A 21806-nucleotide genomic window follows, 5' to 3' on the forward strand; every position below is an offset into this window, starting at 1 on the left:
TTTTCAGTATAAAAATGTGAAGCAATATGAGTTTATTACAAAGTTTATTACCTCACATTACCTGTTTATTAACCCTGACAGGCTGTGCCAATTTCTGCTTCTATTTTGCAGTTCTCACTTTCAGCTAGCAAAAGTCAGCAATCTGTGATCCAGTGCAGTTTACAGATCAGACAGTCAACACGACATGCAATAATTGTTCAGATTATGGAGGACAGGTGGGATTTAGAAATACTGGGAATGGAGATGAGTTGTTATTACACTGAGTTTGCCCAAAGATTAGAGACACCATTGTGGCAAATCAGTCTGTTGTCCTGTACATGAGAATGAGAATCATTCTTTATTTGTGGCTATCTGTCAGTCTCTATTACTGAGTGGGAGTGTGGGATTCATGCTGCATTGGTCAGTCTCTGGTACAAAGTGTCATATTCACTCTGAATGTATAAGGCTCTGGAACTGTTTGTGTGTGTGGAATTCATTCTGCATCTGTCAATCTCTGGTACTATATATGAATGTGGCATATATGTTATAGCTCTCAGTGTCACTGTATGTGTGTGTGGGTTTCATTTGATATCTGTCAGCCTCTGTTTCTGTACACGACTGTCAGATTCATACTGTGCCAAAATGTCCCTGTTGCTGTATGTGACTGTGTGATTCATTCTGTATCTGTCATTCCCTGGTATTATGTGTCAGTATAGACTCATTCTGTGCGATTAATTCTGTACCTTTAAGTCACTGGTATTATATGTAAGTGTTGGATTTCTGTTGGATCTCTCAGTTATTTTTTCTGTTGTGAATTTGGGATGGACATAACATCTGTCAGTCTCTGGTACTGCCTGTGAGTGTGTATTTTGTTCAGTATCTGTCAGTCTCAGGTACTGTCCGCATGTGTACTTTTTGTTCAATATTTTCAGTTTCTGGTACTGCCTGTGAGTGTGGGTTATGTTCAATGTCTGTCAGTCTCTGGCACTGCCTGTGAGTGTAGGTTATGTTCAGTATCTGTCAGTCTCTGGTACTGCCTGTGAGTGTGGGTTTTGTTCAGTATCTGTCAGTCTCTGGTACTTCCTGTGAGTGTGGGTTTTGTTCAGTATCTGTCAGTCTCTGGTACTTCCTGTGAGTGTAGGTTATGTTCAGTATCTGTCAGTCTCTGGTACTGCCTGTGAGTGTAGGTTATGTTCAATGTCTGTCAGTCTCTGGCACTGCCTGTGAGTTTAGGTTATGTTCAGTATCTGTCAGTCTCTGGTACTGCCTGTGAGTGTGGGTTTTGTTCAGTATCTGTCAGTCTCTGGTACTTCCTGTGAGTGTGGGTTTTGTTCAGTATCTGTCAGTCTCTGGTACTGCCTGTGAGTGTGGGTTTTGTTCAGCATCTGTCAGTCTCTGGTACTGCCTGTGAGTGTAGGTTATGTTCAGTATCTGCCAGTCTCTGGTACTGCCTGTGAGTGTGGGTTTTGTTCAGTATCTGTCAGTCTCTTGTACTTCCTGTGAGTGTGAGTTTTGTTCAGCATCTGTCAGTCTCTGGTACTGCCTGTGAGTGTGGGTTTTGTTCAGTATCTGTCAGTCTCTGGTACTGCCTGTGTGTGTTATGCATTCAGTAGCCATTAATCTCTGGGTTAGTTTGTCATTCTGGATTCACTCTACACAAAATTACATAGTATTTACAGCACAGAGACAGGCTTTTCTGCCCAAGTGCTGGGAGTTCCAATGAGGTTACTCTTACCCTACTTCATCTAATCCCATCAGCAAATCTCTCAAATTGTTTCTGCCTCATTTAATCATTTAGCTTGATGTTAAATGTAACAATGTTCAGCAGCTCAAGTGCTGTCAAAGCAGGGTAAAGAAGATTCCCCTGAGTTATTTATTTAATTTATTACTGACTCTTTCATATCGACAGCTTTGGACTCCACCACAAGTGGGAAACATCTCTACCTCTACCCGAACGAAACCCTTCATATTATGCAATGCTTCTATTAGGTGACCACTTAGAGAAAAGAGTCCAGGCTTGTTCAATAGTATGAACTCCTGTGGAACATATAGCTCATTTTGCATTTATGGAATAAATACTGTATCTCAGTCTGAAACTGTATGTGATTTTAGATTGGCATATAATGTGTAGCTCAGGCTGCAATAAATAACTGAGACAATATCTTTCACTCTAACACTATAGTTTTGTGGAGTGCTATGTTATTTGTCATTCAGTCTGTTCTGATAGAATATATAATGTTACCTTTAAGTCTGAGGCAATGGGGGGTCAGGTACAGGGTCCGGGGGTGCCCAATGGGGGCGGTTGGAGCTTTGAGGGTGGCCCTCCATGGGGAACAGGGTGCCTAATCAGGAGGACCCCCCCCCCCCCCCCCCCCGCAGCCCGCAAGAAAGATGCCTGGTTTTATCAGGCAGGGTTCTTGGTGCCTTTGCCACACTGCCTCCCCGCCCCCAACCCAACCGAGGATAAAATACCTGCAGCAGAGAGAGGAGGCCCATAAGTGGCTGTTCATTGGCCAATTAAGGGCCTTGATTGGCCTGGGGCAGACAGGCTGTTTCTCCCCACCCCCATTCCCTGTAATATTGCAGTGGGTGTGGGAGGGGGTCAGAAAATTTCCATCAGATTGGAAGTTGGCAAATGTTACACTGCCTTTCAGGAAAGGAGGGAGAGAGAAAACTGTGAACTACAGGCCAGTTAGCCTAATATCAGTCCTTGGGAAAATGCAGGAAGTCTGAACAATGCATTGAGAAAAGCATTCAAACAAGTCAACATGATTTTCCTGAAGGGAAATCTTGTTTGACAAATTTATGAAAGTTTTGTGAGGATGTAACTAGCAGGGTAAAGGGAAACTAGTCATATTCCTGGATTTCCAAAAGGCATTCAATAAGGTGCTACATAAAAGGTTAATAGAGAAGATAAGGGACTCATGGAATTGTGGGTAATATATTAGCATGGATAGAGGATTGGTTAATGGACAGGAAGCAAAGAGTGGGTATAAACAGATTGGCAGGCAGTGAATAATGGAGTGTTGCAAGGATAAGTGCTGGGGTCTCAGCTATTTACAATCTAAATTAATGACTTAGATGAAGAGACAGAGAGTAATGTATCTAAGTTTGCTGATGATACAAAGGTAGGTGGACAGGGAAGCTGTGGGAGGACATAGAGAGGCTGCAAAGAGATATAGACAAGTTCAGTGAGTGGGCAAGAAGATGGTAGATGGAGTATAACGTAGGGTAGTGTGAAGTTCTTCACTTTGGTCATAAGAATAGAAAAGTAGAATATTTGATAAAAGGTGTGAAACTTGTAACTGTTGGTGTTCAAAGAGACTTGAGTGTTCAGTGTACAAGGAATACAGAAAGTTAGCATGCAGGTACAACAAGCAATTAGGAAGGCAAATGGCGTGTTGGCCTTTATTGCGAGGGGATTAGAATACAGGAATAAAGAAGTTTGCTACAATTGTACAGGATTTCGGTGAGACCACATCTGGAATACAGTGTGAAGTTTTGGTCTGCACACTTAAGAAAGGATTTATGTGCATTGGAGGCGGTGCAGCAAATGTTCACTAAATTAGTCCCTGGGATGAGGGGATTGTCCTATGATGAGAGGCTGAGTAAATTGGGCCTATACTCAGGAGTTTAGAAGAATGAGAGGTGATCTCATTGAAACATACAAAATTCCAAAGGGGCTGGATAGGGGAGACACTGAGAGATTGTTTCTGCTGGTCAGACAATCTAAAACATGGGGACACAGTCCCACGATAAGGGGCTGATCATTTAGGACTGAGATGAGGAGAAATTACTTCACTCAAAGGGTTGTGAATCTTTGGAATTTTCTACTCCAGAGGATTGTGGATGCTCCATCATTGAATACATGCAAAGCTGCGATAGACAGATTTTTGATCTCTCAGAGAATCAGGGCGAGCAGGCGGGAAATTGGAATTGAAGCCTAAGATCATCCACGATGGTACTGAATGGCGGAGCAGGCTCCACGGGCCACATGATCTACTCCTGCTCCTATTTTGTGTGTTTTTGTGTTCTGACTACTTCTGCTGTCGGTGATTGTGGAACTGATGTCTCTGCTCTCTGTGAGTGATACTGTACTTACTGTGTGTGAGGAGCTGGCTGCACTTCCCCTTGTGTCGAGGAATCACTACATTTATTCAGCTTCCTCAAGTATTGCCTGTAGAAAGAAAAAGTATTAATTATAATTCAGGAAGAGATGTGGTGGAAGTTACAAGAGAGACCAAAACAATTTTTCAATGAATAATCATTGTGAACAATGACAAAGGAAAGCCAGCAACACAAACAGAGTGAGTGTCTGATTCCACTGCAGTCCTGCAGCCCCCAGCTACTGCATACCAGGGGCTTTGGCCATTTTACAACAATTAAATAACATCCAGAAACAATCCACTGGGCCATGAACGGGACTGACGGACGGAACAGGGACTTTTACACAGGTCAGATTTCCTGTTCCAGCTCCCATGGTCTAACCGTTCAAATGAAACCAAACAGCCGCTGTTTAAAATGTGTCCTTCACACTTCTCACCTGGTGCCTATAATAGATTCTCTTTGTGTAACTCCCCACATCCTGACTGTCCGATTCTGTTTCCACACTTCACTGTCCAATAACAACAAACTGTGGGAACAGGCTATATCCCTCTCATTCCGCTGGCGCGGACATGATGGGCCGAATGGACTCATTCTGTGCCGGAAGTTTTCCACGTTTCTGGCTGAAGTGCTGCAGAAATCTGGGCCTGCGCTCCCCTCCCCCAGCACTGCCTGTGAGCGGAAGAAGATGGTTTAAAACAGCCGCGAATGGAGAGATCCCGGTCCCGGGGGAAGGGAGCAAACAGCAGCCTCCTTCCAGCAGGACATCGCTTTGGGAGCATGTCCGCAGATAGACTCAGAGATCAGCATCGAGTCCGGGGCAAGTTCAGGGGCAGGCGGGGGCTGTTTGTATGAGGCGGAGTGGATCTGAAACTGGTCTCAGAACATGGAGTGAGTGGAGAGGCCATCCTCCGGTTGTGTGTGGACAAGGGGATGGAGACAGAATGGGAAGAAACTTATTGTAGTGGAATGAAACACTGACAATATTTGTGTTGCGGTGGTTCTTTTGCGGGTATCCATAATGATTGTTATTTGAGAGATTAAATTCATTAAAACTCTATATCTTTGATCTCACCTGTATTTTAGTTACAAACATACTTTTGTTCAAACAGGCAAATGATTGAATGAACCAGAATAAATGGGCTATTTCCTCCACCCAAGTTACAAGGAAGAGTGCCACCAGATCCTTCTCACACACAATACGTACATTATCACTCACAGAGCGCAGAGACACAGACAGGTCATCAGTTCCACAGTCTCAGACAGCAGAAATAGTTCCAGAGACACATTTTCAATCCATCAATCAAATAGAGCAGGAAAGGCAGACGTTGTTTCTATGCCACCCCAACTCATTACCACTGACAGGTAGATACATAAATCCCAGTCCAACATCTCACCCACAATCAAATTATCAGTGTGTCAATCCCACAATAGTGCAACCTCAGCTACAAATTAAACACACAGAGAACTGACACGTGGTTCCTGTTTCAAAGTTACAGAATTAACCTCAATAATGTACTCTGAGATTTAAGTTAAATACCAGCCCAATATTTACACAGGTTATGAGTTTATTATCAGTATTAATTCCCATCATGTTTCCAGACATATACATTGGACTCAAGTCCATAATCAGATTGAGAGATTCTGAAATATAGTATAACCTGAGATCCAAACTCAGATTCCAGTTTAAAACTCATCCGGATTGTGAAACTAAAAGATACATTATAAATTTGATCAGTATAGTCTGAGCTATAAATTACATACCAGTCCTAAAACCTCATAGTGTCAGATGGAAGATACTGTACAATTCCAGACTGAGCTCATTTTACATGCAAGTCCAAGATACTCACTCAGACTGAATGGCACTGATCAAATTGATTAGTACAGCCTGAGTTACACTTGCACACCAATCCTGTATCAGATTGTAGGATACATTATCTTTCACTATTGTGTTCACAGTGACAGATATTTAATACTAAGCAAAACCTCAAATATATTGTCTGCTTAAAACCTACCACATCAGTGGCCTGTTGCTGTGCTGACATTTTATGGAGAATAAATCCAGACTTGCCATCAGTCCCAGGGACGGAGGATTATATAATGAATCCCACACTCACACAGAGTACCAGATACTGACAGATAGATAGTGATGCTGAAACACATGCTCAGTGCCAGATGCTGAAAGATATAGGTTGATTACTGCACTCACTCACAGTACTTCAGCCTGAGTCATCTAAAGCAACCTAACACACAAAAAATAGCAGTGAGAGAGTAAGAAAGAGTCCAAAACTCACATAGAGTACCAGACACTGATAGATACAAACTGAAAACTACACACACATGGATATAAGATTGGCTAACTCACAGGAAACAGAGAGTGGGGACAAATGGGGCATTTTCAGATTGGAAAACTGTAACTAATGGAATGTCACAGGGATCAGTGCTGGTGCCTCAACTATTTATGGTCTATATTAATAATTGCATGAAGGCACTGAGTGTACCGTTGCCAAATTTATGGGTGGTACAAAGATAGGTAGGAAAGAAAGTCGTGAGGAGAACATAAAGTGTCTGCAAAGAGATATAGATAGGTTAAGTCAGTGGGCAAAAGTTTGGCAGATGGAGTATAATATAGGAAAATGTGAGATTGTCTACTTTGGCAGGAAGAATAGAAAAACAGAATATTACTTACATAGAGAGACTGCAGAATGCTGCTGTACTGAGGGATCTGGGTGCCAGGTACATGAATTACAGAAAAGTTTGCATGAAGGTACAGCAAGTAATTAGGAATGCAAATGGAATGTTGGAATTTTTCGCAAGGGGAATGGAGTATAAAAGTAGGGAAGTTTTGCTGTAACTGTACAGGGCATTAGTGGCATCCCAACTAAAGTACTCCATACAGTTTTGGTCTCCTTACTTAAGGAGGGATATACTTGTATTGGAGTCAGTTCAAAGAATGTTCACTAGGCTGATTCCTGGGATGAAGGGTTGACTTGTGAGAATAAGTTGAGCAGATTGGGCCTCTACTCACTGGAGTTTAGAAGATTGAGAGGTGATCTTATTGAAACCTATAAGATTCTCAGTGGGCTGGACAGGTAGATGCTGGGAAGATGTTTCTCCTTGTGGGGGAATGTAGAATTATGGGCCACAGTTTCAAGATAAGTGGTCTCCCATTCAAGAAAGAGATGAGGAGGAATTTCTTCTGTCAGAGGGTTGCTCATCTTTGGAATTCTGTTCTCCAGAGGACTGTGGAGGCTGGGTCATTGAATATGTTCAAGGCTGTGATAGACAGATTTTTTGATGTACAAGGGAGTCATTGGTCAATGGGCACAGGCAGGAAAGTGGAATTAAGGCCTAAATCAGAACAGGCATGATCTTATTGAATGGCAGAGCAGGATTTATGGGCCACATGGCCTTCTGGAAGCGATCCTGAGTGTCATTGTCGATATCTGCCCTTGGTGACAGGAGGTTCCCAAGGTATGAGCAGTGATCCACATTGTCCAGTGATTCGCCGTGGATCTTAATAGTCGGGGGCAGTGTCGGGGAGCAGGCTGGCAGAGGACCTTAGCTTTCCGGATGTTTTGCTTCAAGCCAATTCTTTCATGCACCTCCATGAATGCATCGATGAGGGTTTGAAGCTTGGCCTCTGAGTGTGCGCATATGCAAGCATTGTCAGCATACTGCAGCCCGATGACAGATGTTGGAGTGGCCTTGCTTCAGGACTGCAGGCAATGTAGTTTCAATAGTTTCCCACTCGTCCTGTAGAGTAGATCTGCTTACACAAACTAAAGAACAGCTGATGGGCTGAAAGAGTGCAGGAAATACAGCAACTTGCTGACAGCCACGACATGTGTGGATTCTTCAGCACCATCAAGACCATTTATGGCCCAAATTACCAAGGACCTACCCTACTGAGAGTAAAGAATGGAGTGACACTGATCAAGGTCAGAGAGGCAGTCAGCACTCGTTGGAAGTAGCACTTTGAAGATCTTCTCAATCGCATCTCAGTCCTTGATGCAAGTGCCACATTCCACAGCATGTTACCCACCATGACGTCAGCACAATCCCAGCCCAACAGAAATTGAAAAGGCAATCTAACAGGTAAAAAAATAAATGAAGGCCACCGGCAGAGATGGAATTCCCTCTGAAAATCTAAAATACGACAGAGAAGAACACGTAACACAAATACATGGTCTCATTTCCCTCAGCTGGAAGGACAAGAGCATGCCAGGGATCTCTGAGATGCTGTCATTGTGATCATCACCAAAAATGGTGACAAGACCGACTGTGGTAATGACAGAGGGGTATCCCAGCTGTTCACTACAGGGAAGGTCATCACAAGAGTCCTTCTCAACTGTCTCCTCCTCGTGGCTGAAGATCTCCCACTGGAATCACAATGTGGATTCTATCCATCAAGAGACACAGTGGACATGATCTTCACAGCAAGACAATGCCAAGAAAATGTAGGGAGCAGCAGCAACCTTTCTACCTGGTCTTCTCTGACCTTACAAAGGCCTTCGACTCTACCAACCAGGAGGGATTATGGAACGTCTTCCTCAAATTTGGCTGCCGGAAAAATTCGTCACCAACCTCCAACGACTGCATGATGACATGCAAGCTGAAATCCTTCCCAACGGACCTACCACTGACCCAATCCCAATGCAAACTGGGGTCAACTAAGTCTGTGTCATCGCACCAACGCTCTTTTCCATCTTCCTCGCCGCAACACTCCGCCTCAACTCCTCACACTCAAACACAGCAACAGAGACTGACAGATACAGAATGGATGTCATACTCAAACACAAGACCAGAGTCTGAAAGATACAGTGGTGCGGTGATTAGCACTGCAACCTCACAGCTCCAGGGACCCGGGTTCGATTCTGGGTACTGCCTGTGCGGAGTTTGCAAGTTCTCCCTGTGACCGCATGGGTTTTCGCCGGGTGCTCCGGCTTCCTCCCAGCGCCAAAGACTTGCAGGTTGATAGGTAAATTGGTCATTGTAAATTGCCCCTAGTGTAGGTTGGGATTCCTGCAGGGTTGGTATAAATGGGTGATTGTTGGTTGGCACAGACTCGGTGGGCCGAAGGGCCTGTTTCAGTGCTATTTGTTTTAGTTTTGTTTTGAGATACAGCACTGAAACAGGCCCTTCGGCCCACCGAGTCTGTGCCGACCATCAACCACCCATTTTATACTAATCCTACACTAATCCCATATTCCTACCGCATCCCCACCTGTCCCTGTGTTTCCCTACCACCTACCTATACTAGGGACAATTTATAATATATCTCGAAATAAATAAATACGGAATAAATCCATACAGCACCAGGGACTGAGAACTGCTGAATGACAGAACGCAATCAAGCACAGGAGCAGAGAATAAAAGAAATGGAATTAATTGCACACTCACATGCAATAGCAACGACACAGAATCATCAATAAGCGTCCTTTCAACAACATGCAGAACATTTCCAGAGAGCTTGACACAGCGAGCGGCTCTTTCAATGTAAACTGGAGCTGGAGAGAGTCTTTGTGAAACATACTTCCTGATTGCAGTACGAATGTTTGTGATTGGCTGCAAAGTTTGAATGTGATTGGATGGTGAAGGACACCAATTATAGTATTACAATATTAACCCATTGTGACATCACTCCCAATCACCCAATCACAATCTTTACTTTCCCCCATCCCTTATTAGCATAGAGCTGTGGGATTGTCTATTTAATCCGCACTCGGAAGGGGTTTGGTTTATTTCTGTGTCTGAAATTGAAACTGAAGATGGTTGAGGAGAAGAAGAAAGCAGCTGCGAAGAAGGGCACCAAGAAAACTGTGAGTAAACCATCAGCAAAGGGCGGTAAGAGGCGGAGAAAGTCGAGGAAGGAGAGTTACTCCATCTACATCTACAAAGTGATGAAGCAGGTTCACCCCGACACCGGCATCTCCTCCAAGGCCATGAGCATCATGAACTCGTTTGTGAACGATATTTTCGGGCGCATCGCAGGTGAGGCTTCCCGCCTGGCCCATTACAACATGCGCAGCACCATTAGCTCCCGGGAGATCCAGACCGCCGTGCGCCTGCTGCTGACCGGGGAGCTGGCCAAGCACGCCGTGTCGGAAGGGACAAAGGCGGTGACCAAGTACACCAGCTCCATGTAAAACTGCACAATGGACTGAAAAACATCCCAAACACAACGGCTCTTTTCAGAGCCACCCACAATCTCTCTGAAAAAGCTACAACATCATCTCTCTGGTTTTGATTTGTTTTGTTTTTTTATACGAAGAGTCTGGAACTTTCTAATTGCCTTTCTGATCTCTTTTAACCCCATGGATTCTGGGGATTCTGGGTGATTTCGTCAGATCTTTCTGTCTCTGCTTAATAATGCAGCGTAAGTTAATTACTGATCACTGACCCCATGTACGCTTTGATCTCGGACTATTCTCCGTCCTTTTTGAAACAGTCTGTAAGCGGCGGCAGAAAGTCTCATTCACAGCATTCTGGAAGCGGACACATTACAGGTCAATCTTTGTCAAGATACCGCATCACTGATTCTAGATTTAACCTATTTGTGGGAGACAAAAGCGGAGAGAAAGTGTTTTATTGTCAGGAGTTGAAATGTGAGACTGAGGTTTCCTACAACAGCGGGGTTTCTAGAAAATGTACTTATCAATTATTGAGGCCGAGCTTGAACAAGGGAAACAAGTGACTGAGAACTGATCTGTCAGCTGATTGACGAAATAGTACAATAGCGAAAATGAACGCGCGTCCGAGATCAAAGCGAACATGGGGTCAGTGATCAGTAATTAATTTACACGGCATTAAGTAGAGACACAAAGATCTCAACAGTGAAAGTGAATCACCCAGAAACCATGGGGTTAAAACAGAGATCACAAAGGCAATTGGAAAGTTCCAGACTCTTCATGAAAAAAACAAATTGATACCATAGAGATGATGGAGCTTTTTCAGAGATTGTGGGTGGCTCTTAAAAGAGCCGTTGTGTTTGGAATGTTTTTCAGTCCATTGTGCAGTTTTACTTGGAGCTGGTGTACTTGGTCACCGCCTTTGTCCCTTCCGACACGGCGTGCTTGGCCAGCTCCCCGGGCAGCAGCAGGCGCACGGCGGTCTGGATCTCCCAGGAGCTGATGGTGCTGCGCTTGTTGTAATGGGCCAGGCGGGAAGCCTCACCCGCGATGCGCTCGAAAATATCGTTCACAAACGAGTTCATGATGCTCATGGCCTTGGAGGAGATGCCGGTGTCGGGGTGAACCTGCTTCATCACTATGTAGATGGAGTAACTCTCCTTCCTCGACTTTCTCCGCTTCTTGCCGCCCTTTGCTGACGGTTTTCTCACAGTTTTCTTGGCGCCCTTCTTCGCAGCTGCTTTCTTCTTCTCCTCAACCATCTTCAGATCCAATTGCAGACACAGAAATAAACCAAACCCCTTCCGAGTGCGGATTAAATCGACAATCCCACAGCTCTATGCTAATGAGGGATGGGGGAAAGTAAAGATTGTGCTTGGGTGATTGGGAGTGATGTCTAAACGGTTTTATATTGAAATTGCCTAATTGGTGTCTTCCGCCATCCAATCAGAATAAATATTTACAACCAATCACAAACACCCTTACTGCAATCAGGAAGTATATTTCACAAAGACTCTCTCCAGTCCCAGTTGATAGTAAAACAGCCCCTCCCTGTGTAAATCTCCCTGGAAATGTCCTGGCTGTTGTTGGGAGGACACTTTTTGACTGATTCTGTGTCGTTGTGTCTCTGCTATTGCATGTGAGTGTGCAATTAATTCCGTTTATTTTACTCTCTGCTACTGTGTTTGAGTGTGTTATGTAATTTGGTAGCTCTCAGTCTCTGGTTCCGTGCCAGTGTGCCATTTTCCCACACTCTCTTGGCCAGTCTGGACATAGCAGTGGAAGCCTTTCCCATGTGCTTGTTGACTTCTGCATCGGGAGACAGGTTACTGGTGATAGTTGAGCCTGGATAGGTGAACTCTTGAACCACTTCCAGAGCGTATTCGCCCATATTGATGGATGGAGTATTTATAATGTCCTGTCCCATGATGTTCGTTTTCTTGAGGCCGATGGTTCGGCCAAATTCGTTGGAGGCAGCCGCAATGCTGTCAATGAGTCTCTGCAGACACTCTTCAGTGTGGGATGTTAATGCAGCATCGTCAGCAAAGAGGAGTTCCCTGATGTGGACTTTCTGTACTTTGGTCTTCGCTCTTAGACGGGCAAGGTTGAACAAACTGCCATCTGATCTTGGAGTAAAATTCCTTCTTCTGAAGACTTGAACGCATGTGAGAGCAGCAGGGAGAAGAAGATCCCAAACAGTGTAGGTGCGAGAACACTGCTATGTCCAGACTGGCCAAGTAAGTGTGGGGAAATGGCACACTGACACGGAACACAAAAGTCCAAGTATATCAAGCCTGTGTCCTCAGTACTTTGCTCTTCGGCAGCGAGGCCTGGACAACGTATGTCAGCCAAGAGCGACGTCTCAATACATTCCATCTTTGCTGCCTCTGGAGAATCCTTGGCATCAGGTGGCAGGACCATATCTCCAACACAGAAGTCCTTGAGGCGGTCAACATCCCCAGCCTTTCCAGCCTACGGAGCCAGCGGCGCTTGAGATGACTTGGCCATGTGAACCGCATGAAAGATGGCAGGATCCCGAAGGACACATTGTACAACAACCTCGTCACTGGTATCAGAACCACCGACCGTCCATGTCTCCACTTTAAAGTCGTTTGCAAACACGACATGAAGTCCTGTGACATTGATCACAAGTCGTGGGAGTCAGTTGCCAGTGATCGCCAGAGCTGGCGGACAGCCAGAAATGCGCAGCTAAAGTGTGGTGAGTCGAAGAAACTTAGCAGTTGGCTGGAAAAAAGACAGAGGCTCAAGGGAAGAGACAACTGTGTAAAAGCCCCGACAACCAATTTTACCTGCAGCACCTGTGGAAGAGTCTGTCGCTCAAGAATTTGCCTTTATAGCCACTCCAGGTGCTGCTTCACAAACCACTGACAAGCTCCAGGCGCTTACCCATTGTCTCTCGAGACAAGGAGGCCAAAGAAGAAGAAAAGAAGTCTCCGGTGCTGTGTGGATTCATTCTCTATCTATCAGACTCTAGGACTGTGAGTGTGACATCCATTCTGTATCTGTTAGTCTCTGGTCCTGTGAGTGTGACATCCATTCTGTATCTGTCAGTCTCTGGTACTGTGAGTGTGACATCCATTCTGTATCTGTTCGTCTCTGGTACTGTGAGTGTGACATCCATTCTGTATCTGTCAGTCTCTGGTACTGTGAGTATGAGGAGATGAGGTGGAGTGTTGTGGCAAGGATGATGGAAAAGAGCATTGGTGCGATGACACAGCCTTGCTCGACCCCAGTTTGCATTGGGATTGGGTCAGTGGTAGGTCCGTTGGAAGGATTACAGCTTGCATGTCATCATGCAGTCGTCAGAGGATGATGATGAATTTCTCTGGGCAGCCAAATTTGAGGACGTTCCATAATCCCTCCTGGTTGGTGGAGTCGAAGGCCTTTGTCAGGTCAGAGAAAACCAGGTAGAAAGGTTGCTGTTGCTCCCCACATTTTCTTGGAGTTGTCTTGCTGTGAAGATCATGTCCATTGTGCTACTTGATGGACAGAATCCACATTGTGATTCCAGAAGGAGCGCTTCAGCCACGGGGAGGAGGCAGTTGAGAAGGACTCTTGTGATGGCCTTCCCTGTGGTGGACAGCAGGGATACCCCTCTGTAGTTACCACAGTCAGTCTTGTCACCTTCTTTAAAGATGATCACTATTCCAGTGTCTCGGAGATCCCCTGCCATACTCTCCTCCTTCCAAATGAGGGAAATGAGACCGCGTATTTGTGTCAAGAGTGCTTCTCTGCCAGATTTTAGAATTTTGATGGGAATTCCATCTATGCCAGCGGCCTTATTGCTTTTTTAGCTGTCAGATGTCCTTTTCAATCTCTGTCAGCCTGGGATTGTGCTGACAGCACGGTGGGTAGCATGCTGTGGAATGCGGTCAAGGGCACTTGCATCAAGGACTGAGTTGCGATTGAGGAGATCTTCAAAGTGCTAATTCCAACGAGTGCTGATTGCCTCTCTGACCTTGATCAGTGTCACTCCATTCTTTACTCTCAGTAGGGTAGGTCCTTGGTAATTTGGGCCATAAATGGTCTTGACTGTGCTGAAGAATCCTCACATGTCGTGGCTGTCAGCACGTTTTTGTTGTTCCAGTGTTCTTTCAGCCCATCAGCTGTTATTTAGGTCGCATGTGTAGATCCACTCTACAGGACGAGAGGGAAACTATTTAACCTATGTTGCCTCCAGTCCAGATGTAAGGCCACTCCAACCTCTGTCATCAAGCTGCAGTATGCTGACGACGCCTGCGTATGCGCACACTCAGAGGCCAAGCGTCAAACCCTGATCAATGCAATCACGGAGGTGTATGAAATAATTGGCCTTAAGCAAAACATCCAGAAGACAGAGGTCCTCTACCAGCCTGCTCCCCGACACTGCCCCTCGACTATCAAGATCCACGGTAAACCAGTGGGCAATGTGGATCACTGCTCATACCTTGGGAACCTCCTGTCACCAAGGGCAGATATCGACAATGACACTCAGCATCACGTCTACTGTGTCAGCATAGCCTTCAGTCCTCTGAGGAAAAGAATGTTTGATGACAAAGAACTTAAATCAGACACCAAGCTCATGGTTGACATGGCTGCAGTGTTACCTGCCCTCCTGTATGTGTCAGAAACATGGATACTGTACAGCAGACATCTCAAAGCCCTGGAGAGATATCACCGGTGGTGATTCCGCAAGATCCTGCAAATTCAGTTGCAGGACAGGCGCTGCAATATCAGTGTCCTCTCTCAGGCCAACATCCCCAGTATCGAGACACTGGTCATGGCTAGTCAGTTATGTTGGACGGGCCACATCATCCCCATGCCTGACGCCAGAGTCCCAAAACAAGCTTTCTACTCTGAACTCCATCAGGGCAAGAAGCTACCAGGAGGGCAGAGGAAACATTACAAGAATTTCCTTCAAGACATCCTGAAAAGCCCTGACATCTGCACTGATTCATGGGCATCTCTTGCCTGAGACCACCCAAAATGGAGAAGAAGCATCCGCGAAGGTGCCAGCCAGTTTGAAATTCGTCGACATGCCCAGGAAGCAACCAAATGCAAAGAGTGGAAGGAGTATTTGGAAATTGGAGAATCCCATTCACCCACCTCACCAAGCACCATCTGCCCCACCTGTGGCCGAGTGTGTGGATCAAGAATTGGACTATTCACTTGCCTAATGAACCACAACCCTGGAGTGGAAGAAAGTCATCCTCATTCCTGAGGGAGTTCCGAAGAAGAAGTTCAGTGTGACATCCATTCTGCATCTGTCAGTCTCTGGTATTGAATATGAGTGTGGGATTCATTCAGTATCTGTCGGTCCCTTGCACTGTGTTTGAGTGCAGTTTTCAGGCTGTATCGATGAGTATCTTGTGTGTGAGTTTTGTATTCATCTGCATCTTTCAACCTCGAACACATTATTTGAGTTTTGCAGTCATTCTGAACTGACCCTTGGTAATGTATGTGTGTTTGAGGGTGATTGTTTACCTGTTAATCTGTTGTCCTGTACATGAGCGTGAGATTCATTCTGTATAACTCTATCTCTGTTCTTGTTGTGTGTTTGTGTGATTCATTCTGTATAACTCTATCTCTGTTCTTGTTGTGTGTGTGTGATTCACTCTTTATGCTCCATCTCTGGTATCACATTTTTGTGTGGTATCAATTCCATTTCTGTCATTTCTGGTACTGTATGTGAGTGTGTACTTTATTCTGTAACTGTCAGTCTCTGGCACTGTCTGCATGTTCTGGATCCATTTTGTAACTATCAGTCTCTCGCAGAGTGTGAATGTGGAATTAATTCTCTCCATCTCTAGTGTCATGTGTAAATTTGGAGTTCATTCTGAATTGGTCATTGGTACTGGATCTGCCATTCTCTAGTACAGTTTGTGAATGTGGGATTCGTTCTGTACCTGTCACTCACTGGTACTTTGTGAAAGTGTGCAATACATTCTGTATCTGTCGGCCTCTGGTAGTGTGTGTGATTGTGGGATGAATTAATTAGCAGTCCGTGGTGCTCGATGTGAATGTGGAAATCATTCTGTAACTCAGTCTGATATTGTTCTGTGAGGGTGGGAATCACATGTATCTTTCAATCCCTGGTGCTGTGTGTGAGCATGGGATTCATTCTGTACCTGTCAGTCATACTGTATGTATCTGTGGGATTTATTCTGTACCTTTCAGTCTCTGGTATTTTGTACGAAAGTGGGATTAATTCTGGATCCACTGCCACACACTGGTTGAGTGTGTGTGTGTGTGTGTGTGTGTGTGTGTGTGTGTGTGTAAGAAGATAAAAAGATACAAAATAGGAGCAGGAGATGGCCATTTGGCCCATCGAGCCTGCTCCGCCATTCAGTAAGATCGGGGTTGTTCTGATTGTGGCCTTGACTCCACTTTCCTGCCTGCGCCCATGACCATTGACTCCCTTGTAGATCAAAAATCTGTCTATCACAGCCTTGAATATATTCAATGACCCAGCCTCCACAGTCCTCTGGAGAACAGAATTCCAAAGATGAACAACCCTCTGAGCGAAGTAATTCCTCCTCATCTCCTTCTTGAATGGGAGGCCACTTATCTTGAAACTGTGGTCCCTAATTCTACATTCCCCCACAAGGAGAAACATCCTCTCAGCATCTACCTGTCCAGCCCACTGAGAATCTTATAGGTTTCAATAAGATCACCTCTCAATCTCCTAAACTCCAGTGAGCATAGGCCCAACCTGCTCAACTTTTTCTCATAAGACAATCCAACTTCCCAAGTATCAGCCGAGTGAACATTCCCTGAACTGATTCCAATGCAAGTATAGCCCTCCTTAAGTAAGGAGACCACAACTGTGTGGAGTACTTTAGTTGGGATGTCACTAATGCCCTGTACAGTTACAGCAAATCTTCCCTACTTTTAAACTCCATTCCCCTCTCTAAAAATGCCAACATTCCAGTTGCCTTCCTAATTACTTGCTATAGCTGCATGCTAACTTTTTTGTAATTCATGTACCTGGACACACAGATTCCTTGGTAATATTCTGTTTTTCTATTCTTCCTGCCAAAGTAGACAATCTTACATTTTCCCATATTATACTCCATCTGCTAAACTTTTGCCCACTTATTTCACCTATCTATATCTCTTTGCAGACACTTTGTGTCCTTCTCACAACTTGCTTTCCTACCTATCGTTGTACCATCCATAAATTTGGATTTACACTCGGTCCCTTCATGCAAGTTATTAATAAAGACCATAAAGATTGAGGCACCAGCACTGATCTCTGTGGCACTCCATTAGTTACAGTGTGCCAATTTGAAAATTCCCCAATTATCCCCACTCTGTTTCTTGTGAGTTAGCCAATACTATATCCATGTGCGTGCAGTTTTCAGATTGTGTCTATCAGTGTCTGTTACTCTAAGTTTTGGACTCTTTCTCAATCTCTCAGTGCTACTATTTGTGTGTTAGGTTGCTTCAGATGACTCAGGCTGAGGTACTGTCAGTGAGTGCAGTAATCAACCTATACCTTTCAGCATCTGGCACTGAGCATGTGTTTCAAAATCACTCTCTAACTGTCAGTGTCTGGTACTCTGTGTGATTGTGGGATTCATTATATAACCTTCCGTCACTGGGACTGGTGCAAGTCTGGATTTATTCTACATAAAAATTCAGCACTGCAACAGGCCACTGATGTGGTAGGTTTTAAGCAGACAGGTAGATACATAAATCCTGTTTGAGGTTTTGCCCAGTATTAAATAGTATCTGTCACTGTGAACACAATAGTGAAATATAATGTATCCTACAACCTGATACAGGATTGATGTGCAAGTGTAACTCAGGCTGTACTCATCAATTTGATCAGTGCCATTCAGTCTAACTCTGAGTGAGAATCTTGGAGTTGCATGTAAAATGAGCTCAGTCTGGAATTGTACAGTATCTTCCATCTGACACTATATGAGGTTTTAGGACTGGTACGTAATTTATAGCTCAAACTATACTAATCAAATTTATATTGTATCTTTTAGTTTCACAATCCGGATGAGTTTTAAAGTGGAATCTGAGTGTGTACCTCTGCAATCTGATGATGCACTTGAGATTTGTATCTAATGTATATGTCTGGACACATTATGGGAATTAATACTGATAATAAAGTCAAAACCCGTGTAAATATTAGGCTGGTGTTTAACTTGAATCTCGGAGCACTTCATTGAGGTTATTTCTGTAACTTTGAAACAGCAACCATGTGTCAGTTCTATGTGCATTTAATTTGTAACTGAGGTTGCTCTATTGTGGGATTGACACACTGATAATTTGATAGTGGGTGAGAATTTGGACTGGGATTTGTGAATCTACCTGTCAGTTATACTGAGTTGGGGTGACATGAAAACAACGTGCGTCTCTCCTGCTCCATTTGATTGATGGATTGAAAATGTGTCTCTGGATCTGTTTCTGCTGTCGGAGACTGTGGAACTGATGACCTGTCTGTGTCTCTGCACTCTGTGAGTGATAATGTACGGACTGTGTGTGAGAAGGAGCTGGTGACACTCTTCCATGTAACTTGGTGGAGGAAACATCACATTTATTTTGGTTCATTCAATTATTTGTCTGTTTAAACAAAAGAATGTTTATAATTCAAATACTGGTGAGACAGAAGATACAGGATTTTAATGAATTTAATCTCTCATAATAATTATAAACGCCCACAAAGGAAGCCCAGCCATACAAATATTATCATTGTTTGACTGCACTGCAGTAACAGTTTCTTCCCATTCTGTCTCCATCCCCTTGTCCACACACAACCCGAGAATGGCCTCTCCCTTCCCCCACTCACTCCATGTTCCGGGACCAGTTCCTGCTCCACTCCGCCTCAAACAAACAGCCCCCGCCTGCCCCTGAACTTGCCCCGGACTCGATGCTGATCTCTGAGTCTATCTGCGGACACGCTCCCAAAGCGATGTGCTGCTGGAACGAGGCTGCTGTTTGCTCCCTTCCATCGGGACCGGGATCTCTCCATTGGCGGCTGTTTTAAACCATCTTCTTCCGCTCACAGGCAGTGCTGGGGGAGGGGAGCGCAGGCGCAGATTTCTGCAACAATTCCGCAAACAGAAACATGGAAAAATTCCGGCACAGAATGAGGCCATTCGGCCAATCATGTCCGTGCCAGCGCAAAGAGAGCGATCCAGCCTGTTCCCACAGTTTCTTGTTATTGGACAGTGAAGTGTGGGAACAGAAGCGGACAGTCAGGATGTGGGGAGTTACACAAAGAGAATCTATTATCGGCACCAGGTGAGAAGTGTGAAGGACACATTTTAAACAGTGGCTGTTTGGTTTCACTTGAACGGTTAGACCATGGGAGCGGGAACTGGAAATCTGACCTGTGTAAAAGTCCCTGTTCCGTCGGTCAGTCCCATTCCTGGCCCAATGGATTGTTTCTGGATGTCATTTAATTGTTGTAAAATGGCCAAAGCCCCTGGTATGCAGTAGCTGGTGGCTGCAGGGCTGCAGTGGAATCAGACACTGACTCTGTTTGTATTGCTGGGTTTCCTTTGTGATTGTTCATAATGATTATTAATTGAAAAATTGTTTTGGTCACTTTTGTATCTTCTACCACATCTCTTCCTGAATTATAATAAATACATTTCCTTTCTGCAGGCAAATACTTGATGGAAGCAGAATAAATGTCGTGATTCCTCGACACGAGGAAGTGCAGCCAGCTCCTCACACACAGTAAGTACAGTATCACTCACAGAGAGCAGAGACATCAGTTCCACAATCACCGCCAGCAGAAGTAGTCAGACCGGCACTGATCCCAAGTTCCAGAGACCAACAGTCAATGCAACAGTCAGACAGAGCAGGAAAAATTGAACTTGTTTCCATTTCACCACAACTCAGTCCCACTGACACGTAGGTACATCAATCCCAGTCCAAAATCACACCCACTATCAGATTGCAAGGCACTGTGTCACTCTCACAAGAGAGCAGCCTGAACTACAAATTCAATGTCAGATGGAACAGACAAACAGTACCTGACTGTAAAGTACAGAGTTAATCTCAATAATGTACCCAGACTGCAGACTGAGCTCCATGTTACACACCACTCCACAAATCTCACAAATAGTCAGAGTGAAAGACACATTATTAATTCCATTACTGCAAACTGAATGAACCTGACCATTACATACCAGGACATAAAACATATTGTAAGATGAAAGGACACAGACCTGAAATGTTAATTCTGTTTCTCTCTCCACATATGCTGCCTGAACTGTTGAGTATTTTGAGCATTTTTGTTTTTTTAAATTTCATATTTCCAGAATCTGCAGAATTTTGCTTTTATTTTAGAGTTAAAGAAACATTGCATTGTGAGGTGAGAGTGACTGCCCTTGACATCAAGGCAACCTTTGACCATTAATGGCACCAAGGAGCCCCAGCAAAACTAGTGTAAATGGGAATCATGGCAAAACCCTCTGCTGTTTGGAGTCATACCTAGCACAAAGGAAGATGGCTGTGGTTGTTCAGGTCAATTCCTTAGGCTCGTGTTCTAGGCCCAACCATCTTCAGCTGCTTCATCAATGACCTTCCCTCCATCACAAGGCCGAAAGTGGGGATGTTCACTGATGATTGCGCAATGTTCAGCACCATTCATGACTCCTCAGCTACTGAAGCAGCCCGTGCCCAGATGCAGCAAGACCTGGACAACATCCAGGCTTAGGCTGATAAGTGGCAAGTAACATTCGCGTCAGATAAGTGCCAGGCAATGACCATCTCAAACAAGAGAGAATCTAATCATCTCCTCTTGATGTTCAGTGGCATTACCATCACTGAATCCCCCACCATCAACATTTGGGGGCGGGGGGTGTGGGGGGGGGGTTACCATTGACCATAAACTGAACTGGACCAGCCACATAAATGCCGTGGCTACAAGAGTAGGTCAGAAGCTAGGAACTCTGTGGTGAGTAACTTACCTCCTGTCTCCCCAAACATAGCCACCATTCACAAGACACAATGCAGGAGTATGATGGAATACTCTCCACTTGCCTGGATGAGTGCAGCTCCAACAACACTCAAGTAGCCTGCTTGATTGCCCCCAAGCACCACCTTCAACAATCACCCCATTCACCACTGATGCACAGTGGCAGCAGCGCGTACCATCTACAAGGTGCACTGCACCTTTGACAGTACCTTCCAAACCTGGAACTTCGACTACTGAGGAGGACAAGGGCAGCAGTTGCAAGGGAACACTACCACTTGCAAATTCCCCTCCAATTCACAGATCATCCTGACTTGGAACGATATCGCCATTCCTTCATTGTCGCTGGGTAAAAATCCTGGAACTCCCTTCCAAACAGCACTGTTGGTGTTCCTACATCTCAAGAACTGCAGCGGCTCAAGAAGGCAGCTCACCACCAATTTGTCAAGGGCAATTTGGATTGGGCAACAAATGCTGGCATAGCCAGTGATGCCTACATCACAAAAAACAAATGACAAAAGTGAGGAAATAGTGAAGGGCTTTTATAGAGTACATGGGGACATGCTTCCACTTGTGGTGGCATCTGAAACAAGAGCCAAAATATAAAATCGTCATTCATAAAACCAATGAGGAATTCATGAAAAATGTAT

At 44.7% G+C, this 21806-nt stretch overlaps 2 protein-coding genes across 2 annotated transcripts; one reads left to right on the forward strand and one right to left on the reverse strand.

The window, feature by feature from the left end:
* Positions 1-9854: 9854 nt before the first annotated feature.
* Positions 9855-10220, forward strand: LOC137363016 (histone H2B-like; the record flags this gene model as incomplete). Its single annotated transcript, XM_068027136.1, has 1 exon — positions 9855-10220. A coding segment is annotated over exon 1 (366 nt), but the record flags the coding sequence as incomplete, so codon positions are not given.
* An 884-nt stretch (positions 10221-11104) lies between these two features.
* Positions 11105-11476, reverse strand: LOC137362994 (histone H2B 1/2-like). The gene has a single exon (XM_068027112.1). The coding sequence runs from the start codon at positions 11474-11476 to the stop codon at positions 11105-11107; it is 372 nt and encodes a 123-aa protein (XP_067883213.1).
* Positions 11477-21806: the final 10330 nt, after the last annotated feature.

Source organism: Heterodontus francisci, unplaced genomic scaffold (genome assembly GCF_036365525.1).
Source record: "Heterodontus francisci isolate sHetFra1 unplaced genomic scaffold, sHetFra1.hap1 HAP1_SCAFFOLD_51_2, whole genome shotgun sequence".
Taxonomy (NCBI): domain Eukaryota; kingdom Metazoa; phylum Chordata; class Chondrichthyes; order Heterodontiformes; family Heterodontidae; genus Heterodontus; species Heterodontus francisci.